At 39.3% G+C, this 22384-nt stretch overlaps 1 protein-coding gene across 12 annotated transcripts in view; it reads left to right on the top strand.

Moving 5' to 3' along the window:
• Positions 1-22384, top strand: part of FMNL2 (formin like 2) — a 280224-nt gene that overhangs the window by 229015 nt on the left and 28825 nt on the right. For all 12 annotated transcript variants that reach the window (XM_074336414.1, XM_074336391.1, XM_074336408.1 and 9 more), the window contains 3 exons: positions 15119-15193; positions 18751-18861; positions 21310-21459. In XM_074336414.1, the coding sequence (XP_074192515.1) occupies positions 15119-15193; positions 18751-18861; positions 21310-21459 (336 nt within the window). The remainder of the gene's footprint in view (positions 1-15118; positions 15194-18750; positions 18862-21309; positions 21460-22384) is intronic.

Here is a 22384-nt window from a genome sequence, read left to right on the forward strand (position 1 = left end):
TCTCCCTCACTCCACCCTGACTTGAATAGTAAGGATCTTTTTTTTTAAAGTATCTTGGGACTTAAGTAAACTTTAATATTCTGTTTGTTCTAGCTGCTTTTTAAAATGAAATAGAAACAATCGTTTTTAAATGTCAAATACTCCTGGATTATAGGTTATTTCTGGGGTCGTCAAGTCCAGTGCTGAGCAGTGGCTAAGCCCCACACCCAAGGCTATATTAACCATCTTGTGAGATAAGCTTCTGGGTTAAAGTAGAGCTGATGAAGTAATTGTGAAAATGCTTATGCTAGATATGTAACTAGGAAAAGAAAAAGATAAATCATATATACATATGTCATATGTATGCATATATGTGTGTATGTATAGTGTGTGTATGTATTATGAGTAACAATATAAAGATGGATTTATGCATCGTCACAAGCCCTAAAGGGAACCAGATGAAAGGGTTTGAAGTGGCAGTGATGCTTCGTGTGTGTGTGTGTGTGTGTGTGTGTGTGTGTGTGTGTGTGTGTTTCTGTTGGTTATAATGTTTGGCAAGTAATGTTATACCTCACATGGCTCAGTGTCCCTGTTGCGTGTGGAGTTAGAATTTTCCTTCTAGTAGCATTTCATATGATTAGCTTTCTCTTGACTTTCAAAGATGCTCAGTTATCTGTGTATAACAGCTCTCCCCAAAGAAAGGCACTGATCATTACCACCTTTCCTTTAGAATTAATAAACACAATCAAAATTCTTTGGAACTTCTATGGAGTGGTTGAACAACTATATTATTTGCAATGGAAAAAGCACTGTTATAAGATCAGGAGAGTTTGACAGAAAATAAAAGGCATGATTTTTGTCCCCCCAAAGTTTCTATCACCTTGAGAAAGATAGGACTAACTTTAATAGATATTTTAATGGCCATCCGTATGCTGCAGTTAACAATAAGAGAACAGTAATTCAAAACTTTAAGAATTGTGCTTACATTTATGTTTTATTCCCTATTATAATGTAAACTAAAGTTTAAGTGTTATTGCCAGTGAATGTTCGTATTGAACTTGATTTCCTATGTGGGTAAAGTTCAGATTTCATTTGAATTTTAATACTTCCAAAACAGCACATTTTTATTTATTTGGGCTTCATAGTCAATACATAAGGTTTTTGTTTGGTTCATTTCTTTTAAACTAATAAACAATCATCTTCAGAAAGAAAACATAAGCAGAGTTCATGAATCTATGTCATTTTATTCCAGATTGTGAAAATTAGCCAGTATATTTATGTCATGTGTACAAAAAAGGCATATACATATATGGAAATAGTAAGGCTACCATTATAGTTTGTTGAATATCAGCAGGCTAGCATATATTACTTTAATTTTAAGATGTACCCTATGAAGTAGGAATAAAGAAAGAGAGGTTCAGAGTCAATAGGCCTACATTAGTGAAGGGCAACCTTGGGATTTTTACCCAGATCCATTTTAGTCCCAGGTTCATAGTCAACCTTATATAACAAGTCATCGCACACCAAACACTTTCTACACACCCTCAACTTTCTGCCAAAAAGCGAACCTAATTGAAACAGTTATAGACTGGGTAGATTATTGGAGTGTTTGAATTTAGTGAAATTCAGAACAAACTGGGCTGTTTATATGAGGCCCAAAGAAAGAGGATAGGTCTTGTGCAGGATTCTAAAGGAAGAAAGAGACTTGATTGAGTTGGTGAAGGGACTTCTGAGAACAGAAGAAGAGATTGGCATGAAATCTGTCTCGGAGCAGGATAAGTCAGAATAAATGTGCTGATTGACAAGGAAAAACATCGGACTGGGGCCCATGATACAGAAGAAAGCGTGACAGGAGGCAAGCATGACTAAGCTTCTGCGAAAGTAATAGTGGAGAGATTTGAAGCCTGTGATTAAAAAAAAAATCGCAACTGGAAGATAGATAAAAGGCGGGAAAAGAAGAAAGGAAAGCAACTAATCGTTATAAAGTGCTTTGCAGTTTATGAAGTGCTTTTACATCTAGTCCCTTTGATTCTGTGGAAATCTGAGAAGGGTATTTTATGTAATTCCGATAAATATCATCTATCATCAGCTCTGTATAAACTACATTAGAGGGGAAAGACGCAGGAGTTTGGGAGCGAGGTAGCTCAGGCGTTAAATGAGTGGGCCCTGGACGAAGTTTGTAGCCAGGACAATGGATATGAATCCACAAAGTTGAAAAACAGTAGGTGAGAGACAGGACAATTCACTGACTCAAGAGGAGAATAAAAATGTATTCAAATAGTCTACATCTAATTAGGAAGAAAGTAACACAACCAAGAGGAACAAATGTGATGTGGGAATTTGTTTCAGATTAAGAAAATAGGCTTTGTTTTTATTAAATTCTTTTTTTTGTTTTTGTTTTGTGATGGTAAAATGCCCAATATCAGATTCTTAGTTCTGAACTGAAAACCATGAAAGTCAGAACAGATTTAAACAGAGGTGATTTGGAAGTGTCCGTGAGTGTGTGTGTGTGTGTGTGTGTGTGTGTGTGTGTGTGTGTGTTTGTGTTAGTAATCCAAATAGAAAAGGGGATTATAACTAAAGAGGAGAACCCCACAAGGGCACCAGGCTAGAATGGGCTAGAAGAAAGCTCAGAAAGACCAGCACACAACACAAAGGATAGTCAGGAGGATGGGAAGATAACCCGGTGGGTCTGGTATCTTGTGGTGCAAGGTTTCTGCTTTAGATGACAAATTAGTCACATGGTCTCTCTATCCCTTCCAATTCTACGGTTTTATGTTTCTATAAAATTTTGTACATACACGCCCATATGTGTAATATGTATTATACGTATAATATTCAAATGCTTTCATCTGATTGAGTGTTTCTTTGACTGCAGATATAAAAACAGGGTACTTACATAATAGAATGGTAGGTACACAAATTTATAAACAAGAACAAAAAGTAATGCACCCAAGGCCAATGGTTAGGGTAGTAACAAGCTTCAAATAAAAATAGATCACTGTGACTTTAGATTCCATTGTGACATTAGTTCATAGTTCCCTTTTACAACCACCTTGAAATGGCTGTATCAGTCTCTATAACTAAGTCTCCTTTTAAAAATCAGCAGTGTGTCAAAGGAGCTTGCTGCTTCCCTGACCAGAACATGAGTTGAATGTGCTGGGCGCACTGGGTACCTCCTACTAGGAAGGGCCTGTCTGTGACTGTGTCCCTGGCATGGACAGTGTCTGAACAAGTGAGCTCTCGAATCGCTATTTAGGCTTTTCATTTCCCGGGTCCTCCATCAGACCCCAGACTCTGTTCTGCTCACTGGAGTTCAACAGCAGCCGTTCTTTATTCCTTTCACCACAGTGGTGCGTGTGGTTCCAGCCCAGCTCATTCATTCCATGTATCAATCTGCCAAGGCTGTATATTCGTACTCAGTTTTCATTCACAACAACTGATGGGAACACTCAGTAGAAGACAATGGCTCCGCACTTCCCGATTATGGCTCCACAGCCACTGTCAGTCCTCCCTCATCATGCAGTTGAGCTTTCTGACCACTGTCCCCCTCAGCTCTGTGTCACTGGAGAGTGGAAATGGCCAATCAGAGTAACATGAGCTACAGCTCTGTTGTGTCTCCGCAGTGTGGTTTTGGTCATGGAAAAGGAGGGCTCCGTCTCCACCAGTAATTGTACCAGCCACATGCATAATATCCCAGATTGATTGGTACACCGCTAAGTAAAACACTGAAATTTCCATTTTGAAGTATTTTCCAGGAATAGTTGTAAAACTAGGAGATAGTGTATTCTGTGTGGTAGGTATCATAAGACATATTCAGTCCATTAGTAAAAGAGAATCATCTTTTTGTTGTTTGCCTATTTGTTCTTCATTGTTCGATATCATAGCATGTCAGGTGTCCCAGGGGCACATTTGGGTGGATTCACTGAGTCTGATTCTCTTTGAAATTGTCCATATCCTATAGACCACGTGGGAAAGAACTGTTTCTATGTCTCTCTTATATTCTTGCCTGGAATCTGAAATTCACTTGACTTTGGGAAAACAATATCTAGCCTTGTAATGCGCTTTCCCATGACAGGGGTGGGCACATCCCAGAGACAGAGACAGTTAGGGACTGCTGCTGTCCAACCTGGTGAATGTCAGGGGTAGTAGCTGGCCTTGTTAAACATAAGAACTGAAGGGAAGTCTTTTTTTTTTTTTCCTGCTACCTGATGGAACTGATAGAGGGTTCCTTTCTATATAGGGAAGCCTGATCAGTCTCTGAATGGTGTGACCTCATCTTTGTGGAGAGATGGCAAGTCTAGTTGGTCTTTATATAGTGTGGTTGACTCCCCAGCAACCTTGCAATAAATTTTACTCCTAGAAATCCATTTATTTGCTTCTTCAAGTTTTAGGTTTTAAGGTTTGTCGTCTTTGTAGGAATAAAGTGGTGATTCTCTAATCCAGTAGTTCTCAAACTTTTGGCCTCAGGACCCCTTTTTATACATACTCTTAAAAATTACTGAGGATCCCCAAAAGTTTTTTTTAATGTAGATTATGTATTGGCATAATCTACATTATGCCATTAGCACATTAGAAATTAAAGCAACATTTCGATAAAAGTTTTTTTAATCAAATTTTCTTTTTTTTGTTTATTAAATATATTGGGATTATATTGGATAGTAAAATTATATAGGTTTCAAGTGTACAGTTCTATAATACATCATCTATATATTGCATTGCGTGTTCAGTCAGTTCTCTTTCCATCACCATATAGTTGACCCCCTTTTCCCTCTTCTATCACCTCAGAAATCCCCCTTACTTTCTGGTAACCACTAAACTGTGTCTGTGTCTATGAGTTCTTGTTTCTTTGTTTGTCTTGTTTGATTGTTGCTTTCAGTTTTATATCCCATATGTAAGTGAAATCATTTGGTTCTCAACTTTTTCTATCTGACTTATTTCACTTAGCATGATAATCTCAACATCCATCCATGTTGTGGCAAATGGCAGTATTTCATCTTTTCTTATGGCAGAGTAGTATTCCATTGTGTATATATAGCACATCTTCTTTCTCCAATCATCTATCAAAGGACACTTTGGTTGTTTCCATGTCTTGGCCATAGTGAATAATGCTGCAATGAACATAGTGGAACATAGCTTTACGGCTAAAGGTTTTCAGATTTTTTGAGTAGATACCCAAAAGAGAGATTGCTGGGTCATATAGTAATTCTATTTTTAATTTTTTGAGGAATCTACATGTTGTTTCCCATAGTAGCTGTACCAATTTCCATTCCTACCAGCAGTATATGAGGGTTCCTTTTTCTCCACACCCTCTCCAACACCTGTTATTACTCATCTTGTTGATAATAGCCATTTTAACAGGTGTGAGGTGATATCTCTTTGTGGTTTTGATTTGCATTTCCTTAATAGTGAAGTTGAGCATTTTTTCATATATCTGTTGGTTGGTTGTATGTCTTCTTGGAAGAAATGTCTGTTCAGGTCCTCTGCAAAAGAATGAAACTAGACTGCTATCTGTCACATATACCAAAATTAACTCAAAACAGATCACATACCTACTCATAAGACCTGAAACAATGAATTTCATAGAAGAAAGCATAGGTACTAAATTTATGGACCTTGGGTTCAGAGAAGATTTTATGAATTTGACCTCAAAGGCAAGGGAAGTAAAAGCAAAAATAAGTGAATGGGATTATACCAAACTAATAATCTTCTGCATAGCAAAAGAAACCATCAACAAAACAAAGGGGCAACCAACTGAATGGGAGAAGACATTTGCAAATACCACCTTGAATAAAGGGCTAATATCCAAAGTATATAAAGAACTTGTACAACTCAACAACAACAACAAAAAAATCCAATTGAAAAATGGGCAGAAGACCTAAACCGACATTTCTCCCAAGATGAACTGTCTTATTTCATTAAAAATAACAATCTCATTACATGATGTTAACTTTTTCTATAAAAATTACCTATTATTTAAAACTAAAAATGAAAATCCGTGAGAATAGTGTTTTAGTTATCTTGGAGTACCAAACAAAATACCATACACTGGATGGCTTAAACAACAGAAATTTATTTTCTCACAGTTATGGAGGCTGAAAGTCCCCATGCCAGAATGATTGGATTCTCTTCCTGGCTTGCAGATGGCCGCCGTCTCACTGTGTCCTCAGATGGTCTTTCGTGTGTGTGTGTGTGTTTGGAAAGAGAGAGAAAGATAACCTTTTTCCTCTTCTTAAAAGGCCACCAATCCCATTGGATTAAGATCCCAACCTTAAGACCTCATTAACTTCACTTCCTGCAAGCCCTATTTCCAAATATGGTTGAATTGAGGGTTAGGGCTTTAACCTAGGAATTTTGCGGAGACACAATTCGGTGCATAACAGTGGCATTATTTTATATTTTTATATATCTTTTAAAGTCTAGCTTAATAGAAGATAGCTGCTTGCTCATAGCTGCTTCTGCATTCAGTCACTTGTGTTGCTTTGGTTGAAGTAGTTAAAGAAAATCCATCCAGCACCCTGACAAATATGCAGATGGAAAAGGAAGTATTTTAACAGGTAATAGGGGGTGTTCTTTTTTGATACTATACTGTACAAACACTCTATGAGTAATAGTTTCTTAAAGGTTAGTTGCAAAGTGGAACCTGAAACCATATTAATGAACTTCTTGTACTCTGTTACATTAAAATTTATTTTCCTCTCTTGCACCTTGAATGAATGCATAGCTTTGTACTAACATGCCGTGGTCACTTGGGAAATATCAATTCACCAAATTATCCAGATCTTCTAAACACTGACACATTTCATAATGCAATATTTTTAAAAAATCACATAAATGATTATTATCGCCAATCTCATCAGAAAAATTTTAAATATTGGTAAGCTCTCAAGCTCACAGTGGATACAGATTTTCTAAAATTCTCATTTTTGCTTGAGAGTTCAATTTTTATCATTGGAAACACATATTGTCAGTTGTTTTCTAAAGTAAAAGGCTCACTTCATTTTCAAGACAATAACTGCCAGGTATATATGTCTGAGTAACTGTAGTTTGTTCGTCGTTCCTTCAAATAAGAATGAAAAAGTGACTAGTTTATCTTATGACTAGAATAATCACAGAAGTGCTTGTCCTCATGATAACATATATTCATAAGCTAGCTTTCCATTTCATCATATAGAATACGAAAAATGTGCATTCAGCGGTAGAGATGAAATGAAATTAATATTTTTATGGCAGCATCAGGGGTACTCTTAAGTAAAATTGGCTTTTTTAAAAAAACTAAGAATTCATGGCTGTGATGAATACAGTGATTACTGGTATAATTCAGTGTCACTACCTTGATTCCTGAGAAGGAACAGCAGTTTCATTCTCCCACCATTGCTTTTGCACCACCAGTGCAAATGTCAACTCTGTGCATAAGGTTTATCACATCTTAATATTATTATAAACATAGTTTTGACTTCATAGACTCTGTGAAAGGGCCTGAGGGGCCCTCTGTGTTTGAGGCGCATACTTTAAGACTGCTACCCGCATCCATTGTTTGGCTGTCATCTTAGGCTGGGTAGAAGTGGTTAAAGGTAACTGACAGCAAGATCGTCCTGATTAAGACCCAGAACTGGGGCAGAGCCCAGGAGCAGTAGAGGAGCTGTGAACTGAGAGTTAGGAGAGAGCAATGGACAAACTTCAGGCATTTGCCTATTTGTGGACTAAGGTCTTTGGTCTCACAAACAAAGAGTCCCTCTCTTCAAGGGCTCTGAGTTCATAGCACATCTTTGTACAATTTAATTTGTTGTGATTCAGGCATGAGCAGAGTGTGGGTTGACATCTGCCCCCCAAGCAGGTCCCAAGTTCTGTTGGTGAAAAGGCCACAGGATTTAAACAGCTCATACCACGTGCTATTGCTTTGGTTTAGTGAGCATGTGATGATCACTAGAAATGTGTCCTTGTGTCCCCTCACTTGCCTTGCTGGACCAAATTGGGTATGCGCCCAGATTGAAGCTATGAGGAGAAGTGAATGAAATAAAGGATAATGTAGGCCTTCTTCTGCTTTCAAGGGGTCTGATTGTAAGTCATTCCAGAGATGCCTGAAGGCCTTCATCATTTTGTCCTCAGGTAGCTATTTAAATACCAGTCTCTCTTGAAGCACTAGAAGGTTTTCCTGTAGGAACAGAAGCCTTGAAAGAATCTGTATGTGTCCTTATTGATGACCAAGAGATGTGAGTATTGCACTGAAGCCAGAGAGATTGTAGAGCCTTCCTCGCTAGAATTTAATGGAGGTCATCTTTTTTTAGGGGAGTGATAAAAATGCTCCCTTTCTCATTTAAGGTGTGGTGTGTCAACAAGTCATCCTTTGGGGATTTCACTAGCCCTTTACTTCTACGTCAGGATTCTTTATTCAGTACAGCAAAATATGTGCATGGAAAGTAAAACAGTCATCTGGATGCTTTGTGTGCCTAGTGCCAAACATCTGGATATTTGGAAACATCTGGAAAAGTGACTGATATTGTCAAAAGGGTGTTTTGCATTATGTGGAGGAAACCTCTGGCCCATAATCAGATGTCTGCCAGTCTAAGATTGATATAAATATTTTATTAATTTATGAGGAAGGAGGGTTAAATTGTAGATTATAGCGTACATTCAGTTGTGCAGCTTTCATTCGTTTTGGTTTTTTTTTTTTCCCCCCAGTGGAGTGAGTTAAGGGTGCTTAGTTTCAGAATGCTTCAATTTGATGAATATTTCCACCTTTAAATCCCAAGGAGACGTGAGAGCCAGCAACAGGTTGGAATGATCTGCTTTTGTCATGGTAGCCATTTGGTGTCAGTGCATGAAATGTCTAATCACCTCAGGGCAAAAATTAACAGACTCCCCATAAGTACAGAACACCTCAGGAAAATGGTTTCTGGCAGGCCATCCTTGTGTCAGTAACCTCAGTCTGCTGGTGCTTTCAATAGCAGGTAAAAGATGCTTTTCACCTAGGCACTAACTATGAAATAACTGTTTACTTCATGTGACCCTGAAAAGAAAACAGAACTTTTGTTCCTGGGCACCCCTGAGAAGGGTAGTTTAATCAGTCATAATAGACTGTGCCTCTAAAACGGTGCCTTCCTGCAGGGAGCCCTGCAGATCACAGGGCCCTATTGTGAGAAGAGAAAAAGAGAGTATTGAGGCAGGCGCCAGGCAACAGGGCAAGAAGGAAACACTTAGGCAAGGGGCCTTTAATTTTTATATAACTAACCCAGGAGCATATTTTATAGCCACCTCATAAGAGTCAGGCCTCAATCTGGCTGCAGACCTTGTGTGGTGTCCTGGGAGCTGTTGCTGGGGGAAGCCAAAAGCAGTCTCTGACCTTGAAGGGGGACAGAGAAGTGGCTGAAGGCCGGCAGTCTGTTGTTCATTTCGCCATCTGGCTAGCAAGATATACTCTCTATTACTAGGCCTTTGTAAAACCATCTTTTCTCCACTATTACCCTTTGGGGAAATCATCCCCTATCCTCTGCCCACTCTTAGAGATGCTCTAAACCATTACCCCTTTTGCATCTAGGGCCCTAGATTTATTTAAATAGTTTGGGACACTGTTCAGAGATGTCTTTCACAGATGTTAGAGAACAGAGTTGAGTTGTTTTTTGGCAGAAGCTGAGATGTTGCTTCAGTTCTCCTTGAAGTGAAAATGTATCTGTTTGTCCCGGGTGTGGCCCATTTTATCTGGGCAGGGCAGGATTTATCCGCCTCGCCAGCACCAGTGAGCCAGACGTTGTGCCTTAGTGCTTTGGCTCTTATCTTTGGTACTCAGGGCCTGTGGAGCCGAGTACTTCTCTCTAAATTTGGTTTGTGTAGGGCTTCCAGGCCGGTCAGTGTGGGAATATCATATTATTGCCAAGCCTAGATTAGAATCTTAGAGCTTCAAGATAGTGAGTGAGAGGATTTTTTTTCAAACTTTTATTAGCAATGGAAATCTTCAATGAATCTTTCTTTCTCCAAAAGAAATCTTACCAGGAAACTCATGTAATCAAGCAGAGCTGGATAAATGAAGATAGAAGTCCCAAGAATCTTTCTTATGTGTGCTTTCCATTTCCTGGCCAAGCTCCATCTTTGGAGCTTCCAAAGCATTCCTCTGGGAACACTTATGGCTTCCTAGAACAGGGTATGAAAACTAAGGAAATCATCTAAGGCTCTTAAATTAATGAGTGTGAAAACTGAAGTCCAGGGAGGTTCCCTGAATTGTCCACGCTCACTGTGGGATTTTAGCAGAGCCAGGACTTAGAACCCATGTTTTGTGGTCCTCTGTTTAGTACTTCACATAGTCCCATTTCTACCCTAACCCTCATCAATGTCAGAGCTGAAAGGTGCAAAGAGGGTTGGATGTCCTAGGACCCCACAGGGATGGGTGGATGGGTGGCTGCGTTAGCAGACGGATATTTGCGCTCCAGGATCTGAGCCTGAGCGAGTTCCCTTTACACAGGATTAATCAGGGTCAGGAAACTTACTCATATGAGTGTGATCTATAAATGATTTTTAAATGAAGATGCCTCTTAAGTTTATAGTAGTAAACATAAGTTTACAGTAGAGTACCTGCTTTTCCAGAGCATGTACTTTTATTTTTCTGCTGGTTGACTTAATTTCTGGCAGCGCTGGCTGCTGGAGTGTCTAATTCCTGATGGAATGGCCCCAGAACACAGAAGGGCTCCTCTCCAGTCTGCTGTGCTCAGCCTTTCTGTGGCTGTGTCTCTTAAATTCGCTCCCTACCCCACTTACTCCGGTGGGTACTTGTTATTGAAATAGGATATCAGTGTCAAAGCTAGTGGGGGAATGAGAAATACCAGTGACTCTAAAAGTCAAGAAATGGCAGATTTCACTTGCCATAGTGCAATTTTTTTATTTATTTTTTTTTTTACTTGTTTGGCCTTTGTTGGCAGGTGGAAGTTACATGCAACAAAATATAATGTGCAATAATATATACATGCAAATAGGCCCCTGATGCTTACATTTGTTTTGATGAAAGCCTTGAGAGCATCCCCAGAAAGGCCAATGTGTGGATTCTGAAAATAACTGAGACTCAGTGGTCCCATTCCTTTCATTCTCACAAATTTCCTAAAACAAGGCCAAGTTTAGAGGAGAGAAGCAGCACGTTCAGCCATGATGGTCCTGTTTGAACCACGTGTGTGGGGGTGGTCCAGATGTGAGCTCTATGTGCTTAGACGACTTCCTTTGATGTGGGACATGCCTTACCAACCTTCCCCAAACGTATCTTCCCATTTCCTGAGGGATTGTAGTATACACTTGTTCAATGATTGCTACAGTAATGTAGAAACAAATGTGAATCTGGTTTGCATGCTTCCTTTGCTTCAGCTGGAATGAAGGGGGTCTCGAGAACCCATTCTGTTCCGATGGAACAATGTCAAAAATACCACCATGAATCCATTAGAGGAGATTAGCCGCAGAGCAGTCTGCCTAAACCTTTACAGAGAAGGACTTGGGACTGATAGGAGGGGCCCTTCTAGTTCTTACAATGGATGAGGAGAGCGGTCAGTCAGATCATTTTTTCATGGTTGCCCGAAGCTAGCATCTATGTTGGCAAAATATTGTTTTGTGCATTCAAATTCTTTTCACCAAGTTCATAGCAGCTCTAAATTGGAAAATATTTAAGTCTGTTATTTTTGAAGATTGAAAGTATTTCTCTATTTCATAACACATGTTCTCAGCATGGATTTGTCTGTTGACAGAATGAGCAATTCTAAAGAAATGTATATTCAAAGCTCATAATGTATATTTCAGTCCTGCCTACCAGAGTAGTACAATGATTTTGGGGATCTTTACTCAGCATGAAATTAATCTAATATTGCTTGTTCTGGATTTAATGCTATCTCTTCTTATTCACAGGATATGAGTAGTTTGTTTTATTGCTACCCCCATGTGCTTTCCTCAGCCATAGAAAATCCATTTTCTCTAATGCCCTGGGCACAATGCTTGATTATTTGGGCTTTACCTTACTATTCATTGTAGCTGTGCAGGGTCAGTGGGCCAGTCCCTACTGGGTTCCTATGATACCTAGTTATAGTAACTATGTTTCTTTATTCGTGTTGCTAAATTGGAGGTTGAGTGAATTGGACAGTTAATCATCTAGCTATCTGGTTTATAATTGGTCGTCAGAAAGGCTAAGGATTTAATCAGCTAGTCTAATATTACATAAGCCACGGTTTCCCAAATGCTGGTACAATGACCATAAGTACTTTTTCAAAGCACAGGTTCCTAGTTCTATCTGCGAAGATTCTCAGGATATCTTGATTAAGACCCCGAGAACCTGCCGTTTTTAGAAGCTCCATGGAAGATTCTGGTGCACGGACATCAACTGTATGCATGACATAACAACTGCCGTTTTTAATAACGTTTTTCATCTCTTGGCATCTCAGATAATTCTGGAATGCTTTAACCGTTGTTTTAAGTGGAATATCTTTACTTGAACACGTTGGGCTGTGTGGGAGAAGGAATGTCATACTGGCAGTTCAGGACCTGCTTCTAGCCTCTGTGTAGGTCATTCATCAGATTGGAGATAAGTGATGTATCTGGGTATCATTCATACATTGAAGGTATTGGATTACCCAAGGTCCTTTCCAGATTTCTGACATTCTTGAATTTGAAGGGCTTTGCCTTTCATTTTGCAGGATTTGTAGTCATCATTACTGTTCATTGATGGCCATTGCCTCATCTGGTTCAGTAAGTGCTTAGACACTCAAACACAACATTAAGCAGCCTGTTTTTCAGGAGAGCTGGCAGCTGTCCCCAGATCCTAGACCGCCTCTCTTCACTACCAGCCTCCCAAAACAGACTGAAGTAAACCATTCTCCTAGGGGACAAATTCTTATGCTGAGGTTTGTCTTCAAGAAAATTCAGGTTGTAATTCTGACGTTTTCCCTACCAAGCCTTGGCAGTTTTCACCCACTGGGCCCTTTTGCAGGCTGGGGACACTTGAGACTTTGGGCACCAGATGGAACTGATGTCACAGTCTAGGGAGCTGATTTCGCACTGCCTTCCCGGTTCATCAAACCTTTTGTTTCCAGGAACTTAATGCATAATCTCTAGAGGGGACGGGGCAAAACACAGCCTGAGTATCCCTTTAAATCTCTGGTTCTCAGCCTTTGTAGAGCATCAGATGGTCTGTAGTACTTTTAAAATTATACACGCCTACGTCACCCAGCCCCACCCAGGCCTGCCGAATCAGGCTCTCTAGGGTGGGATTGAACACGTGTGTTTTTAAAGGCTTTACTTCAAACTCTCCCTTCTGGACTTCTCCCCTTCTTCCAGACTGGGTGAATGCACTGTTCCTCTGTCTTCTGTAACGATTTTTTGTTAAGACAGGTGTAAGTAAATGGAGAGCTGTCATCAGAATACAGTAAACTGTGGTCTGAATCTGTTGAGAAAATGAAGTTGCTGTAAGACCAGAAGGCCCTCAGAGGTCAAAGGCTCTTCCCTTAACATTCTCGGTTCAGGCACAAGAACCACCACTACAGATTTAATCCTGGTGCCTATCTGCCTGGTCTGACGGTTCTTGTTTCAGTCTGAAACATGGTGGAGAGTAGCAAGTCCCTTTCGTTAAGTGTGTTTTAACATAATTGCTTATTCTCTATTCACTGCAATTCAACAAATATTATTGAGAACTTACAATGTGGTAAGTGTTGTTCTAGATATTGAGGGTAGAGTGATGAACAAAACACAAAATTCCTGTACACACGTGCGTGCACGCACACATGGAATTTAATATAATGGAGTTGAATGGCTGCGTTATAACATTATGAAATATCATTTATGGAGAATTGTTTAGGATTGGAATGAATGTCCCTAAGATCAAAAAATGGAATCAGAAAATTTAGGTAAGCATATTTGCGACAACATGGATGGATCTTGACATGATTATGCTAAGCGAAATAAGTCACACAGAAGAAGTCAAGAACCATATGACTTCACGCATACTGAAAGCAACAATGGAACAAGACAAACAAAATCTCATAGACACAGATGACAGTTTAGTGGTTACCAGAGGGTAAGTGGGGAGGGAGGTGGTAAAGGAGGGAAAAAGGAGTCAAACATATGGTGATGGAAGGAGAACTGACTCTGGGTGGTGAACACACAATGTGATATATAGATGATGTATTACAGAATTATACACTTGCAAACTATGTAATTTTACTAACCATTGTCATTCCAATAACTTTAATTTAAAAAATTTTTTTTGAAGTTTACAAAATGTTAAGACCAGAGATTGTGTCTTACTAACACAACATGTAGCCCATAGATGTTGAGCTAAATGTTTCCTGAAGGTGCAATAAATAAACCAGTGGATTTAGGACTTTGCTCCACAAAAGGTAGCCAAGGACACAGACAGAACTCAAGTTTATCCTTTAATTTTGGAAATAAGTCTCCAGAGTTATTATTTGGTACAAATCTTTCTTTGACTTTGTGTTTTTAACTTAATGTATTTAATTCCGTATATATGCAGATAGCTTGGGCCCCAGAGTTCAGAGTATTTTACCTGTTTTATTTCATTTGTTCAATGAATGCATTAATTCAAGCTGAATGCATATGTTTTAGGCCTCTAGAGTGCTACTTCACATATCCCTGCAAATGTTTATACTCACCTTGACTTGGTTAATATAGTTTTCCAAAATTTCTGTGTTGTAGCTTATACACTAAAATTTTTGTTTCAGTTAGACATGATATGAATATTTTGAATCTGCCTTTCAAAGAATTTAAATACAAAATTATTAAGATCTTTTCTTATAGCATGTCTTTTTTTTTGTACAAAGGAAAACTATAGTGATTTTTTTTTTTTTTTTTTTTAATTATAAGCAACACTCTGGGATTCTGAATGCAGGATAAAAATATTGGTGGGACATGCAAAGGTAACCAATGAAAGACGAATACATTTGATAAGGATTTCAAAATACCAAGAGAACATGCAAAAGAAACCAGGATCAGCTTTGGTCTTGGCTCATGTTGCTATTTGTAACTAGCTTAGAAGAAAAGTAAATAGCAAGAGAGGGAAAAAATGGATAGTCTGGGAATAATTATTAATGCTAAAATGTCTGCATCTAATTTTGGAATACTTATATTTGGAATTTCACATGCACTATTCAAACGTGTGTTTCAGGTTTGCGGAGAAAAACAGCGCTTTGAGAAGTTGATGGAACATTTCAGGAATGAAGACAATAACATAGATTTTATGGTGAGCTATTTTAGGACTACATTCAATAAAACTCAATTTCAGCAATTTTTTCCTACATCCATTTACATTTATATGTATGATACATACATATGTATGTATATGTTACAAAGGATAGGAAATTGAGTATAATATGCTATAAATCCAATCTAGACTGTCCTACTTAATCTGTATTTTTCCCTTTATGGTATTTATTTCCAGTTTTATTCCTTATCTACATGCTATGGTGCAGGCTAAAAGTACAGATTATTTAAAGCAAATAAAGGGTGAAGCCATGCATTTGGGAAGAGGAAGTTAACGCCCGCTGCAAATGCCTGCAGCTGCCAAGCTTAGCTAACAGTAGTGCTGCATGAGTCCTTAAGGCAGAAACAAGAATCTTGAACATTTTTTCTTCTGCACACCCCAGCCAGTGGCCTTCTCCAGACAGTATTCTCAAAGAGTCAAGTGCTTTGGTTTGTAGAATTGACTTACATATCCTCCAAATTCATATACAGCAGTGATTGTTCTCCCCTCTTGATCTCTTTCATTCTCTGGTAATTCTGAGAGGGCATAGTCGTACTGCACAGCCACTCAGCTGGCAAAATCACATGCAGCAACGTCAGGTTTAGCGGCAGGACTGTCATCTTCAGATGCAAACAGCAAAAGGAGTTTGAGCACTTTTGAATTCATATACCCAAACCTTCATCCCGGACTGAAGGTGGAATCTACTCTAGTTCCTGTGACGGATTACTTTGGAGTGATCTGCCGGGTTTCTTTGACCTAATCCAATTGTTCTGAACCCAGCACAGACAACCTTACCTGGGCTTAGTCTCCCAGATCACTTATAGCCGGGAGCAGATGTTCCAGTCAGTTCTGACATTGCTGAGTCTTCTAAAACCTGTGCTTACGTAGGATGCCAAGCAAGACTTTCATTTGAATTGCTTCAGTGACTATAAAATATGAAACGTAGCATTGCAGATTTCTAACCCTTTTATGTAAAAAACTGTTTCTGGGTCCTCAAATTTATTATGCATCCTGGTCCTTGGCCCCTTCCGAAATCAGTGAGCAAGATGAAATCTTTTATAGAGAAGATTTTCTGGTCCATAAAGTGTATCTATGTATGCTTTTTAAAAAGCTATAAAAACAAATGTGAAATGTACTTTTACATTGACTGTTCAATTCTTGTTATGAGGAGTTTCTGGAGTGGGCACTGCTGATAAATATGTAAAGAAGTTGTGCTCTGGTTCACCTCCCCAGTTTCTTTCCTCAGCCTTCCTGCGGGGAACTTACTGGTTCCTTCAAGCCGGGGTTGCAACCTGGAGACTCCCAGCTGAAGCCAAACTACAGGCTTGTGAGGTAGTGTGACAGGGATGTCCTTCCATAAAAGCATTCGGAAATTGCGTATAAAAATACAGATTTCTGATATTGTTAAGCTAAAAATTTCTGGTAATACCGGACCCCTGTTCTTGCAGACTGTCAGCTGCTGGAGCCCCGTCGCCCCTATTCCTTTAGTCTGCAGGTAGCCTTTTCAGCTCCTCACAGCCTACACCGTCCCCCATTGTATTAACTCAGGGCCCACCTCACTTATTCATCATCCCTACTGGATCTCTCTGCCATTGGAGTTTCTGCTGCAATTATAATTATGTTAAGCCCTTTAAAACGCCTGCATTGTTTACATACGAGAGCATGTTTCATGTCAGTTCATTTATTCATATGTACATGCATGGAGGAACCTTAATTAGAGGGGACTATGTGCTCAATTCCCATGTCACCTAGCAAATAGTTGCCTCTTAGGCACATCATAAAACTCAACAGATCATTTAGACTTGCTTTCAGTAGAAGAATGGAAAGATGCCAAAATCCAAACGTATTTTTATTCCAGAAAAGGAGGTTTTTCATAAACTGTCTTGGGAATGCAATTAACATATTTCTTATAAAATACAATATAAATTCTTATAACATAGAAAGTATTTTTTTGTGGACAAAAGAAAACAAAAAAACTGACGAATCTTTTTTGGCTCATTTAACCATAACACTTCAAGTGACTTTAGTAAATTGCAATCGAGTCCCTTGTAACCTAGAGACTTTACGTATCTTCCAAGGATATCCAATGTATAACACATACTCAAGGAAGAATCTAACTCGATTGCAAACAATTTTAAGAAGAAAAGGAAATTGGGTTTGGGAGAGAGGCAGAGTGAGGTGGTTTCCAGAGTACGTGTGAATCTGGGTCCCACAATCATTTTACCTCCTTGCAGGAGGCTCTGATTAACCATAGAGGGAAATCATCAGTGAGAGATTTTCACCGTAAATAAACGGTCTCTGTTAAAAGCAAAATAGATCTGCTGCACTCTATGCTGTTTTTATTACACTGGGGACAGGTTTTCTCTGGCCGGTCTCAGAGCCACTGATGCAGCTGTGGGTAGAATGCAGTAAATGCAAGGCTTCCATGGAATGAAACTGGTTGGTTGGTTGTTTAAAACTTGGAAAAATAGTCAGAGATCCTGCTGGGTTCCTCTTGGTGTGGTGATATGATGAAATTTTTAGAAGTGATTATCTTCGGGGGTGATTATAGATGATTTGAATGATTTTCTTATAATAATTTTCACATTTTCTAAATATGTATGTAATAACTTATATAGTGTGTGCTGTATTACCAACAACACTTTTAAAAGTTGGCTTTCCTGAGGTATAATTAACATACCATCCAATTTACCATCTAAAGTATGCAAGTCAGCATAATTTTAGTATATTTGCAGAGTTGTGCAATAAGTACTGCAACCTAATTTAGAAAATTTGTCCCCCCCCAAAAGACTCCCCGCACCCATTAGCAGCTACTCTTCATTTTTCCCACCCCTAATCCTAGGCAGCTACTAACCTAGGCTTTCTATCTCTGTAGATTTACCTGTTCTGGACATTCCATATGAATAGAATCATAGTGGATGTCGTCTTTTGTGACTAACTTTTTTCACTTGCATAATGTTTTCAAGTTCATCCATGTTGTGGCACATATAAGTACTTCATTCCTTTTGATTGTCACATAATATTCCATTGTATGGATAATCACATTTTTAAAATCTATCAGTTGATGGACAATGGGTTTTCTTTCCCACTTTTTGGTTTTTATGAGTAATGGTACTATGAAGATTTGTGTACAAGTTTTTATATGGACTATGTTTTTATTTCTTTTCAGTATATACCTAGCAGTGGGATTGCTGGGTCATATGTTAACTCTATATTTAACATTTTGAGGAACTGTCAAACTTTTCAGGGTGGCTGCTCTATTTTACATCCCCAACAACAATGAATGTAGATTTTAATTTTTCCACATCCTTGCCACACGTTATTTTCTTTGTTTTTGATGTTACCCATCCTGGTGGATATGAAGTGGTATCGAATTACGGTACCAAATGACTTCTGAATTTAAAAAATACATATAAAATATTTTTAAAGACCCAGTGTAATGAACAAAAAGGAAATTGGTAAGTGAACTTAGATGTGTGCAACCGAAAGCATATGTGATGCTTAAACTGAGAAAATAAATTTGGATCCCATCTAACCCGTTGGCAATTTCATTTCAGGTGGCCTCTATGCAGTTTATTAATATTGTAGTCCATTCAGTAGAAGACATGAATTTCAGAGTTCACCTCCAATATGAATTTACCAAGTTAGGCCTGGATGAATACTTGGATGTAAGTATAGCTTAAAGCTTTGGCTCTAATATTAAGACTTGATTTATTGCCTACCGTCAATGATACACTTCCACAGTGACTAAAGAACACTTAAAGCTCTATGCAGTCAACTGTAGTGCTAGTTAAAAGGAAGCAATCTGAGTGATGCAGCCTGCCAGAGAAACTGGATTCTTGCAGGTCCCCTGGGGCCCTAAGATGTCTTCTGCCAGCAGCCTTTAGTCCCAGAGTCAGATAACCCCTAGTAGCCTTGCTGTAGCTTTCCTGAGCTTTTGAGCTCTGTGTGAGTCAAGTCTCGTTGCACCCTTCATTCGGGCTATTGGGCAATTCATGTTCTCGTTTACTCTGGGGACCCTCTCTGGGCAGGGAAATTCAAACCAGGACTGCTGCAGAGTGATGACTAATTGCTTGGAGCATTAAAAAATAATGAGGAAATGGACACTAGAGACTTCCTTGTGCAGTTGTTAAATTCTGCTTCAAGTGTTTGTGGCTTGAGAGGTTCTACTTTTAGTTCTTGGGAGAAGGGAATCTGAAGTTTCTCTTCTTTTGCTCCCTTGCAGAAGTGCTCAGCCAGTTCCCTGAAGTTCTTCAGCTTAGAAACAGAAAGTTGATGTGAAAATCGTAAACGGACTTGAGTAGCTCTGTGTGCACAGGATGTAGCCCTGTCCTTTGACTTTTAGGCAGTTTTGTTTTCCATTCTATACAAGAATGGTCCGCTTGAACTTGGAAGACCACTAGTGATAGGGCAAGAATTGTTAACCTCAATTTCAAGGCTTTTTCTAGCTAAGATGAGCACAGAAGTACTTCCCTTGGACTTCTGCAGTGTTCAGCTGCCCATCTTTGTTACGGGTGAAGCCATAAAATTGCACATACTGCACTTTACTATAAGGTGGAATCACAGAATTGGTTATTCTGAAACTCATGGCCTTGCTTCTCAGGGCAGCAGCGCTGCTCTTGCATAGACTGGCCTCGTGTTGTCTGAAGACTGTATTCAGTGAGAGGCATGATAGATTTCTATTAAAGATTTGTTTGTATTGTTTTCCTATTTAAAGGCCCACGAATAGCTTTGACAGAATATTGTATTGAAAGAATTTTTGTTTGTTTTTGTTTTTTTGCTTTGAGATCGGGTTTGTCTTCTTTCCCCACATGCTCTGAGAGTGGCAGTATTTGAACAGAATTTGGGTGTGTGGCTCCCTAATGGTGTCCTGGGTTCAGTTTTGTGATGGCCACACAGAGCTGGCTTTCGGCTCCAGTTACAGTGACAGGTAGCAACATACCAGAACCTGCTAGTCATTGTGAATTTGTGAAAAATCCCACTGAGTTTCTTCTCCATTTCCTTTTCTCGACTTTGCCCTTATTCAGAAATCTTTTTCCGTTCTGACTCCTAAACGGAGATGGAACATACTCTCTTCAGAACAAGCTCTGTGGTAGAATGCCAGATTAGAACTAGGAGAAAATCTGTTTTCCTGAGAATCTATGGAGAGCAGAATTCCTCTTAAAAATTTAAGATATTTTTTAAAACTGCATTTCTTTAGCTTCCTGGTCTGTTGATTCTGGACCCTGATAGATGGGAGTGGCTAGAAGAATAATAATATAAGCACGTAATATATGAATGGTTCAGTAGATTACAAAAACCCAGGCTTATAAGGAGCCATTAATTGTTCAGTAAATGTTTATTGGCGTCATCCATGTGCCATATATTATTCTAGCCACTCATCTGCTCCTCAGGGAAAACCATAACTTGTGTTACTTACAAGGAAGATTCATTGATTTACTTGACCTCTAATTTCACCTTAGAGTTTTTTTGACTTCCTTTGGAATGCCCAGCCCTGGGATGCAAAGGATGGGGGAAAGCTTCCTGGTCTGTGCTTTGGGGAACCCTGAGCTCCTCATGTTGGGGCAGTGTCTTAGGGAAGTAATCATGGAGGGTGGGTTCTAGCAATCTGTGCTACAATAAGCCCCAAGGCTAGTATTCTCTATCCGTGCCTACCCCACCTCCACTTACCCTCCCCTCCAGCTGCAACTACCCTCACTACCCAGGCAAGATGCCACCACTCTCTTCTACAAAGATACTCCTCAAGTTTTATGTCACCTGTGACTCTTGTTTCCCCTCAAGTTGCTTTTAATTTTTCTATTTTCCTAATAGAAAAATTGGGAATATATCCATGTTGGAATATTCAAAGGTTGGAACCTATCCATGTTGGGAATATATCCACAGGAAGGATTAAGGAACAATGTGTATATATTTGGGAGAGGTTATTCACCAGAAAGTGATCTGATGGTACCCTCTTAGATGGTTACTCGCTATTCTCTTAAGAAGGATGATATATCAAACTCTTCTGGAAAAGACTGAACTATTTGAAACAGACAAAAATATGTAGGCTATTGGGTAATTTTGTTCTGTTTCCACAGATATGCTAACACCGCCCTGTCTTGCGTTTTGGTTTTTAGAAGCTGAAACATACTGAGAGTGACAAGCTGCAGGTACAGATTCAGGCTTACCTGGACAATGTGTTTGATGTGGGAGCTCTGCTGGAAGATGCTGAAACCAAGAATGCAGCCTTGGAGAGGGTGGAAGAACTGGAAGAAAACATCTCTCATGTAACTACATCTCAGAAAAGGAAAAAATTGCTTATGTTTTAACTGGGTGCAAATTACAATGACTATTAGCCATTGTTGCAGTAAATGTAAAGATTTGGAGTATAGAAATGAGCTGCCCCTTGGGGTAGAGTGCTATCAGAAATCATTCTGGGTTCTGTCAAAGAAGGCAGGTGTGTTCCTTCAAACTAAGTGGAATCTGTTGCCTTGCCTTAGTTCTCCTGCTCGGATTCTGCTAAGTCCAGATTCCCTGGCCACCTTAGTGATAGGCGCAGGGGAGTTAGATGATTGACATTACTTAGAGAGAAGTACAATTCAAGTATGTGAATTTGGCCTGAGGTGGAAAAGTACCTTGTTCTGAATATATGTCATCATCTATTAGATGTGTCCACACAAGCCCGAGGACAGCAGGATCTAGTGGCTTTATGATGTAGATCTTCACATTCCTGCCTCATGGTTACTCAAGTTCTAAATAACTTCATTTAGGGGCGGCCGGTTAGCTCAGTTGGTTAGAGCACGGTGCTGTTAACAGCAAGGTCGCCAGTTTGATCCCCACGTGGGCCAGTGTGAGCTGCGCCCTCCACAACTAGATTGAAACAACTACCTGACTTGGAGCTGATGGGTCCTGGAAAAACACACTTAAAATAAATAAAAGTTTAAATAAATAGATAACTTTATTTAAACAATAAGCATTTTCGAGGAAATCAGCAAGCTTTCCCATATGTCCTCCTCTTTCAAGCAGAGTAGCCTCTTGCACAATGTCAGCTCTGCCTTAGGACAGGGGCTTGTTTTTCTTTGAGGGATTTTTCCTGCCACGGACCCAGCTGAATATGAGTCTAACGGCCTTTAGAGGTTATTCATCTGTGCATCCATTCAACCAATGTTGGGATATTGCAAGAATGAACAGAACAATGGTGCTTCTTAAAAA

This window comes from Rhinolophus sinicus, linkage group LG01, assembly GCF_036562045.2.
Source record: "Rhinolophus sinicus isolate RSC01 linkage group LG01, ASM3656204v1, whole genome shotgun sequence".
NCBI classification, from domain to species: domain Eukaryota; kingdom Metazoa; phylum Chordata; class Mammalia; order Chiroptera; family Rhinolophidae; genus Rhinolophus; species Rhinolophus sinicus.